The sequence below is a fragment of the Trichoderma citrinoviride genome (genome assembly GCF_003025115.1).
Source record: "Trichoderma citrinoviride strain TUCIM 6016 unplaced genomic scaffold BBK36scaffold_4, whole genome shotgun sequence".
Lineage (NCBI taxonomy): Eukaryota > Fungi > Ascomycota > Sordariomycetes > Hypocreales > Hypocreaceae > Trichoderma > Trichoderma citrinoviride.
The window spans coordinates 672133-681832 of record NW_020194712.1 but is presented as its reverse complement, the minus strand read 5'-3'; the positions used below and the strand labels follow the sequence as shown (position 1 = coordinate 681832).

Sequence of the window (9700 nt, the reverse complement as noted above, 5' to 3'; positions counted from 1 at the left end):
ATCAGCGGTCTTACCTGTCGCCAGGAAAATGAAAAGGGGGGGCTTTGGACTATCACACTGAAGCGTATGAAGTAACAGCCCTGAGTTTGCACTCTAGCATGTAATTGCTGGCAACGATGATGCAGCCGCTCTGCTACTTTGACGCTTGGCCGCATCTCTTTTTCTGGACACCGTCACCTACAGATCATCCACTGGCTTGGGCATATGCTGCGAGCATGACATGTTGCACTGACAGAGCTCGGATGGTCGCCTCTCCAGGGGAGATGAGCTGTCATAGGCAATTTGTGAACCGTGCTCAAGGACGTTCGGCTTATTAGGGGCGGGCACCTCAGGCGAGCAGAAGAAATACCGGTACTCTTCGCTGTGTCAGCCCGGTAACTTGCGGCCGAGAGGAATATTCCGGAGAACTTGATGTCGCTATCGCAAGTACTCCTCGGCAACCTTGCGAGTTGGTTACTCTCGACACGGCGAAGGCCGTCTGCCACCCCCCCTTTTGTCGTTGTCACCGAAGCACTTGGCGGCAGCCCTGCATATTGTCGTCCTAAAGAAAAAGTCAGCGCAACGTAGGCGGAGGAGATTATGTACTTGACGGTACCTAAACAGATGAACCCCCCCTCTTGTCTTTACCATTTTCCATTTTCCAGGATCAGGCAAGCTTAGAAAGAGATGTGCCAAAGGAGCCCTGATCATCATGGACATGCCGTTGCACATGTGTAGAATGCGGCCTTGCTGCTCGAGGTAACACAAGCCACGAGGCCGCTCTGTACATGAGCTTCTGAAGCGCTTTTCCAAGTACTTTGTGCATGCGTGGACGTGGGCAATCTCTCAAAAATGACCACAACTTGTTGCCGCACACGGTGCGGGCGAGCGGAGACCTGGCGCGAGTACGAAGTCTGTACAGGCAGGTTCTCTCCCTCTCTTCCTCTCTCGGCCGCCCACCCTTGGTCCGGAGAGGCAGGTCTCGTGACTTGGCTGGCCAACCGGGTGCAATCCCCTGGCTAGGATCTCTGTATCCATGTCAGAGGCACACCCCTGGTGGCCAGTGATGCTCACAGACGGATCGAGTCCCAAGAAATCGGGTTCCCTGCCTGGCCCCTGGTCTGCTGGTCACCACTATTTTATGCATCCAGCATGTGACTGTGCGGGCCGCATAAAGCCGACGCGTTGCTTTGTGTACGTAGTCATTGGCGCTCCGAGTAAGATGCGCTGTAACCTGGTGCCTCGTTTGAGCCCTCCCTGCGTGAGTAATATAAGGGATAATATTAATGTGAAATTATGGCAACGCATTTCTATTAATAGTCAGTATACCGTCCGGTACTTTGTAGCATGAGGAGGACGGGAGTTTGTATTTCGTGCTTGACCGGAGCACGGAGTAAGAGTGGCATCCACCAGCTTGGACACGGTCAGCCAATACACGTCCAAGCATGCCGACGGTGACGAAAGGTGACGAGGCAAATTTTCTTGATACCGAAATGACGGTGGACATGCTGCGCATTGCAGACCGCACGGATGGTTGTTACCGACCAGCCACGGAGAGATACCACCATGGAAGATGGTGGCAGTACGAGTAAATGTGGCCCTGCTGCGGTCGGTCAGTAAGGTACCTACTTACCAGGTGGGCGCTGGAGAGCAGGGCAAGGCCATGTAACTCACCTGGGCGCTCGTAGGAACGCTTCACACGTCGATACTGAGACGGGATGAGCAATGGCAGAGCATCTGCGGTTCTCCAGGCTGGTTGGAGCTATTACTTGGGTAGGCGTGTACGGTGCAAGTTTGGTGAAGTGAGAGAGGGGAGGCGTGGAAGAAAGTGAGGAAAGAAGCCTAGCCTCAAAGTGGTAATCATGAGGCACGCCTCGCCTCGACGAATCAGACGAGTGCATCTGCCAATTATTGCCCAATCCGGTTGCGAGTCGCTCCCGGCCCAGCTGGTGTGCTCTTGCCCTTATTCCAGCTGGAAACCCCCAGCTTCAATGCAACCTCTTGCCAGTGCCGAACACCACTCAAGCTAAGGTACTGGTGAGGCACCCTCAAGAGCATGTGCAACATCGACGACATCTGCCGGCCTTTGAGGACATCATCGACAACACCTACTACTATACAGTATGGGACTTGTAGGAGCATCGCCCTTCTCCATCAATGGATATGTATAGGTACTACTCTACATCCAAAATGGGCCTCAAAAATGTGCGAGATGAAGCGCCCCTCCCCCGGGGCACGGGGAAGGGGAAATGGGGATCCACCGGCTGAGACCGTCCGGCGCGGCATGACTGGACCGCCGACCGTCCAGGGCTCACAGAGGGGAAGACGAGCATGGTCGGGACAGTGTATGTAGAGCTCAGGGTTTGATCCATCCACAATGTTAGTACGATAAATGGTAGTGCCCAGCGGGTAGTGCCTCTAGATTGACACGAATGTTTACATAGTGCTGCCATAGAGCAGCATTAGTACAGCCCGCCTCTCTCCCCCGGCCTAGGTACCTAAGAGAAAGCCTTGCTACCCCTCCCGTCTGAATTGCTCGTACACGGGCGGCCTTGTCCGAGCGGTAGCCGGGCTTGGAACTTGCCGTGCCACTAGCAGGCGATCACAGGCTCCGCCTTTAGGGCCGGAGCGTGTAAGGCCTATTCTGTGTATTCAATGTGCTTCTTACGCAGTACGAGCTTGCAACGTAGGTAAGGTACGCTTCTACTGCCACTTCTATAGAGCTGGTATGGAGCATGCAGATAGAATAAAGGCTTGTAGCGCAGCTGACATGTGCCTCCGAAGAGTACAGGTCAGCCGTAGTCCACATATGCGTATCAGTTCGAAGCCAAACGCGGGATATACGTATAGCGTTGAAGGAGTTAAACGGTAACGATATTAGTGATGCTCCTACACCAATAGTTTGAGTCGGTACAAAGCATGGGCCTGCTGTGCTGCTACCACTATCCAAGGCCGCATTGAAGAGCCCGTTCGACAGCGCAGCTGCTGGCATGAGTGGCACGGCACTGGTGAAAAGTGCTCAAAAGCTTCAACTGCAATCGTACGGTTTCTGTTCTTCTTCTTGAACAGAAACCAATCAATCACCTTGCCATCAACTTCCCACACGATATAAATCTTCACTCACAGAAGCAGACGCAAGCCTCGATATGCCAAAGCAGCGTGCCTTGGAACGTGCCGCCCGGTGGACAAACCTCCGAGGTCCGATCATACTAACCCGAACCATCGAAAGCTCTGCAACAGCAGGTGGCAGGTGTTCTTTCTACCGAGCACAGTCTGTATTAACGGCCGCTCTTTCTCTTCGTTTGGATGTACGCAATAGAACCCCTAGAAAGAGCTTGTCATCAGTAGCGTCTGGACAGGGATCCGGGATCCCCTGGCTTCCCGAAATGGCAAGAATGGCCCCTCCCTCACACCTGCCCCAGTCCACCAGTCCACCGCCTCCAGTTGCAATTCTCCTTCGCACCTTCCATTGCACACCAGCATACGAGTACTCATAGTATCTACTATGCTACGGCAACGCCCAGGCGTTCCTGCCGCAGACACACACAAAATGTCAACCTCATCTTCGCTTCTTGAGTCACCCCTCCAAGCCTCTGGAGACACGCCTCCCGAGTCTCTGCTCCCCACTGGTCATTTCCAAGATCCTGGCAGGTCGACACCTCGGCAGCTCCCTGTCGGTCAATGCCTCTCCTCTCCATCCCACTTCACAGCTCTTTGCTTCGAGCCGGGGCAGCTTCACCCACCTTCTGGAGGCCCTGCGGCTTGAGGAACGGCATGCTGCGAGAATGGTTGCGCCAACAACGGAATTGAATACACCAAACGAGAGGTGATACGGGCCCGTGGACCAGGAGAGGAGCAACCGCATAGCTGGTCATCCTTGGATTCTGATGCCTCCGGTGCTTGGATGCAGCACTCGGCTGGTCACCCGTCTGCCTTGAGGACCCGTCCGCCTTGAGCTGTGCTTCTTGCTGTCCAACCCCCACGGCACCCGTGGCATCGTCAAGCTGGGGCCCGGAATGATTCACACCCATCCTTCCCCTCCATCTGCTCTCCCTCCTCTCCTGGTGGCAATGTGTGGACGTTCGAATTCAGAACATATATCGCCTGCAGCAAAACCAGTGGCCAAGTCGGCTCGATATGTCTCGGCTGTCAGAGAAGCGACGGACTATTGCATCCGGCCAGCTGTTCTTCTTCAGACATACATGCGACTATCGCTGTATCCGAAGCCCAACGCGCGATGGAAATGTACGAGAGGCGCTGATATGCGTGCGAGGGCCAGAGTGGATTCCAAACGGTATGTACTACTAGTACTAGTACTCGTACATTGAGCACAGGCTGAGATGGGAGGCCGTGGCCAGGGCCCGAGCCTTACTGCTGGGAATCTCAAGCGACTGTGGATACACTCATATGAAGCGCTTCGTACGCAGGTCACGTTGCTGGCGGACAGCTCCATCTCTCTGGTCCGATGTGAGGGTGCCCGCCAGCGATGCCACAGCTATCCTGGACCTGGTTGGCAAGGAGGCAAAAAGTCCTGTTGGGACGAACCAACCACCCTGGTACCCAGAACATAGCCTCCTTCTTTTCTCTTTCTTTACGAGCCCCTGTTACTGTAGCCTGTTGTCTATCGCTTGTCATATCTTGCTGTTCTCTGTTACGGGACGATGGCCAAGTACCGCCATCGCCTGGCTTCTCCAGCTACCTAGTCTTGGAGAGGCGCACCCCCATGCCAACCCTGTTGTCCCCTTGTCCCTTGTCACGCCCTTTCCCCCAACCTTCACATCTCAATCACTCAGCTAATACCGGGGGAACTGTTTTAGTTCCCATTCAGAAGGGGGCGTGTGCGAAGCTATGGAAGCCACAGCTACTTGGCTTTGGTCTTGACCATCCTCTCAGCTCAAAGACCTCACACCGGGAGTGAATTCCATGGCCCATCATTTCAGTCAGAAACCATCTGTCAGCTATTGTACCTACTTGTCGTCTCTGCAGCTTTGCTTTAGTTTTTTTTTTTCTTTCCGCTCCCCCTGGTACGGAAACCCGTACCTTGCTGGCTTCCTTGCCCGCAACCTAAAGGCCAGGCCCCCAGTCATATCTCGAATGTGGCTATATTCAACCCAAGATCTCCGACTCACAGTCCCAGATGATTGGGCTTCCATACAACCCCAGTCATCCATCAACCTGGTAGATTGCCTCTCATGCCAATTAGATACCGCATCACTCTCCCAAGATCTTTTCATCCTGGGCCCCCAGTATATAATCCCCTCCATCACCGCCTTCCAGAAGGCGGTCCGTTTCTCCTATCTGCCTGCCAGAGACCCTCATTCTTAACCTTGAAAACTTGTGTGGTTCCTTTGCATCGGCTATGATAAGTCGCTAAAAAGGGGGATTTTCGTTCATACCTACCATCCTATCGAGTGCTTTACCCCTTCTCAGACACTTGTACCTCGAGTCACATCAATATTTCTCGAGTCCATCAGACTTGGGGTTACACAAAAGAGCACCGGCCGGCAACGATGGCTCTCGCAGCTCAACAACAGACTCAGGCCAATTGGGGCCGCTGGTCTCAGCAGATTCCGCAAAGCTATCCCATGATGAACTCTCCAGGATTCATGCCATATGATTCCAGAGCTCCGGCCGACAATCAGATGCAGCGGCAGATGTCTACTCAGTACTTGGTGAACTCGAACTATAACCAGCCCCAGATGCCCACTATGTCGTCTTCTCAGTATCAACACGCGGGAGCATTTTCCTATGTGCCATACCACAGTCCACCACCGTCAACTCCCCTTGGTTCTCCATTCAAAAGCGAGTTTCCCGAGCACCCTCTTGCGCGCATGGCAAACTCTACGGTCGGTGGACACCACTCTGAGGCGATGAGAGATTACCAACCCTATTCTCCCGTATCGCGGAGGGGATCGATTACTTCAGTCGCTACCAAGCCTTCAAGGGCTCCCGTCACGCCAGGTCCAGCTACTCCCCTCTCTGTCGCTTCAGGTTCCGACGCTCAGAGCCCCAGCACTCCCAACCACCAGGCTGGGTCCCAGCTTATCAACTCCAAGACTCTCACTTATAACGAGACGATTCATCCCGGCGATAGAATCACCTTTAGGACTGAGGTCGATGAGCTCATGAAAGCCATCCAAAAGACACAGACGACCGAGGAGTGCCAGCAAACTCTCACGCCTGCGCAGACACCAAAGGACTGTGCAACAGGCACTCGCGTACTTCGCACTCAGAGCGGGAAGCCGAGAAAACAATGGGTTTGCGATGGCCCCAACTGCGGCAAAGCCTTTGTCCAGAAGACGCATCGCGACATTCATCGACGCACCCACACCGGCCACAGACCATATGTAGGCTCCCACCTCCTCTTTGATGCAACGCCGACTAACCGATGACAGGTTTGCCACATGGAAAACTGCGGCCTTACATTCTCACAGCGTGGAAACCTCAAGGTAAGCGCCAGCCACAAGTGACTACACCTAAGAAGACATATACTGACCAGCTTGGATGTGGATAGACTCACATACGGCGTCATACTGGTGAAAAGCCATTCTCTTGCGCTGCATGTGGCAAGTGCTTTGCTCAGCGGGGAAACCTTCGCTCCCATGAAGAGACACACAAAGGCCTGAAGCCCTTTGTCTGCCGACTCGACGACTGCAACAAGTCGTTTTCTCAGCTTGGCAACATGAAGGTATAGAATACTCGAACATAGGGGCACTGGAACGCTCTAACGCTAAACAAATCGCAGACTCACCAAAACAACTTTCACAAGCAAACACTCCAAAAGCTCACCCACATGTTTGTGCGATTCTCTGAGCATGGCGAGGTGCCCAGGGACTACCAGGACCTTTTCGAATACTTTCAAAAACATTACAAGAATAGCAACAAGGGAGTCAAGGGCCGAGGAAAGACTCGCGCCGTGGCAGCTCGTGGGCCTCAAGATTCTGCCTTTCGACAGGCTGCCTCCCCGGTGCCTGCGTTACTCAGGACCCCGGGTACCACTCATTTGCCCCAGATGGCAATGCAAGCTCAGAATCCTCACGACAGAATCTCACCGTATGCCATGACCCAGGGAGCTGCCAACACCTTGAGCAATGTCCTGCGCAACCCAAACCCGGCTTACGGCCTTTACGGACCCGCGTTTGCCTCGGGCCATGTACGGGATGGTGTTTTCCAGATGGGGATCACTAGCCACCTATCCTGAGGGCTATTGACCGCTTGACATCTCCGCGGCTGTTACGACGCATACAAGCTGCAATTGTCAAGAAAATTACGACTTCAACGATCGGACGCTCAAATACAACATTCATACACGGGACACAGAAAGAAAGATTGCAACTGAAGATTTCGAAAGAATTATAACAAGGCTCTGCCGACGGAAGAAGAAAAGGAGAAAGAAGCACACGACATATGTTGATTGGCTGGTTTATTCTGATTTATTCATCTGCTGCGATCGAGCTCGAAGCGAACTCGGCGCATCGCTCATCAAGGACTGGGCGAGGTACTTTGAACTTGGTTTGTTGTAGGCAGGTGTCATTATTTTGACGCATTGCCGTTGTGGGAAGGAGCACTGTTTTCTGTTTGTCGCTTCCAAGGTGGTACTATTGATTATCCTGTTTCAATTGTTTGGGTATCTGCTACAATATCTGGGTGTGGTTGTCTGTCTTGTCTTCAGTCTGTTATGTTTACTTGTTACTGGCGTGTATTATGGGTGGCTTGTTTGTTCTTGGTAGTACTTGGTATGATTTGAATGTGTTATCACAAGCAGAATGTTTACATAGAAAGGGCGGAAAGTGTCGGGCATCAGGGGTGAGTCCCTTATCTTGCTCTTGTTCTTGGAGAATAGAAGACAAGGCATCTCCTTGCTTTACTCTACTTTACCACTTCCTCGTCTTGTTTGTGATGATGGCTTTCCCTTGCTGCTCCGACATGGTCAGGGATAACTTGGCAACGCCGGGCTGAGCGAATGGCATCGCAGCGCTTGTATCTCCAGAGCTGGGGAGAGGGGCGTGGCATGTCACGCGGTAGCTCTCCCGGTCGTTCCTAGTTTTCAATTGCCAAAATGAGACGACACGCCCATCCTTGTCTAAGAATTCCGTACATGAGTGAATAAGGTAGCTGTGTGTTGAAGGGTCGTATGTGGTAGTTTGGGGTTGCATGATCACTTTCAGGGCAATGCAGAAAGAGTTGATCTGTAATATGCGAGGGTTCTATCTTGGAACTGCTGGAGAAACAAGCCTTTCTTTTTTTTTTTTAATTGCTTTTTTTTTGTGTTGCGGCTGGCCCTTGCATTTCTGATTGTGTGCTTGGCGATTGGGTGATGTCCGGCGGGATAATGGGAGGGGAAGAGGGGGGCAGTATCAGCTTGTATGTATTGCCCTGCCGTGGTTCCTTGGGAATTTTCTGGGGTCAAAGTTTGCTGCATATAGAGAGAGACAGATCATTGGTGTTGAAGAACCATGTCGAGGTAGGTACAGCTCCCGATAAGACGAACGTAAGTAACTGACAAACCTCGTCTCCCTGGGGACGCAGGGAGATGCAAAAGCCACAGAGGATCATCACCATCACCACCAGATGGTATTGGCTCGTTCTTGGCGTGGAGGGCTCAAAATAAGCGGGACAAGTTGGTGTCTATTGTAAGTCCCAGCAACCCGGATCCAGCTCCCCAGTCAGATTCTTAAAAAGAAACATGGCCGGCACACTTTGATCTCAGCCGCAACAAGCTAGGAAGCATTCGTTGTACTAGTAGCCGGTTAGGAAGATTAAAAACTAGAAACGCAGCTAAAGGCCTGAAGGCCTGCCGCGGCAACTCAAGGAAACAATCCGCGAAGCAAACCCCCCCCTGCTGCTGGGTGCGGGCGCAAACACGGGGAAAGGGAGGGTGGTTATGTGCTAGGGAACCCTTGAGCGGCTGAGGTTCTTGTTGGAGATGGACGAGAGATACCAGACGCAAGACTGGTCTCATTCGCTGCATCTGGCTGGGGAGGGGTGTAGGGATTGGAAACTTGGGACAAAAGGATCCAAGGCTTGCACCTAGTTGGAATTGTTTTGTGATAGAATGGTGGTAGCAATAACGCAAACAGCAAGGGTGGGAAGCAGGAGGGGAATGCTACCCAAATGGTGGGATATTGGTGGGATGGATCGATAGGGCGAATCGCTCTCCAGTCTTAATACCGAGAGTGTGTCACCACACCCAGACAAGGAGCCACCCTGGATCAGACGCTCGGTATGATGCGTGGACCTCGTAGAGAACAAGAGGGTAAACAGATAAGAGGAAAGCGGCGGACGGTGGGGGTCCGGGTCCGGTCCGGGGCAGCCAGGTCTGGAGGAGGCAATGAGACTTGTCTGTGAACAAAGCGAGGGATGCCATTGTGTGTGCACGTGTGAATAGGACAGGGAACATGGCTGTAAAACGACCACACCTTGATGCGTTTGCTGGCTGCTGGATGGACGACTTCCCTCGGATTGCGCTTGCTAGTGGTAGTACTCCATACTCGTTTGGCCCCCAAAGATCCATTGGCCTCCATGGGTCGATATGGATCAATGGCGAAAATGGCCCAACATCCTGAAAGGAACAGACTAAACGGAGAGAAAGTCATATTGTCGAGTGGAGTTGGCCGTAGGGATCCCAAGTGAATGGCTCGTATACGAGGACGGGGACGATTCGGAGACCTGGTGTTGATGCACGAGCTCGACATCGCCGAAGATGAAGGACGCCCATGGG

General features: G+C 52.9%; 1 protein-coding gene across 1 annotated transcript; it reads left to right on the top strand.

Moving 5' to 3' along the window:
• Positions 1-5486: 5486 nt before the first annotated feature.
• On the top strand, positions 5487-7180 carry BBK36DRAFT_1194491 (hypothetical protein; the record flags this gene model as incomplete). The annotated part of the gene is made up of 4 exons (XM_024896858.1): positions 5487-6326; positions 6375-6428; positions 6494-6667; positions 6725-7180. 4 exons carry the CDS (start codon positions 5490-5492, stop codon positions 7178-7180), a joined length of 1521 nt encoding a protein of 506 aa, XP_024751303.1.
• Between the last annotated feature and the right edge of the window lie 2520 nt (positions 7181-9700).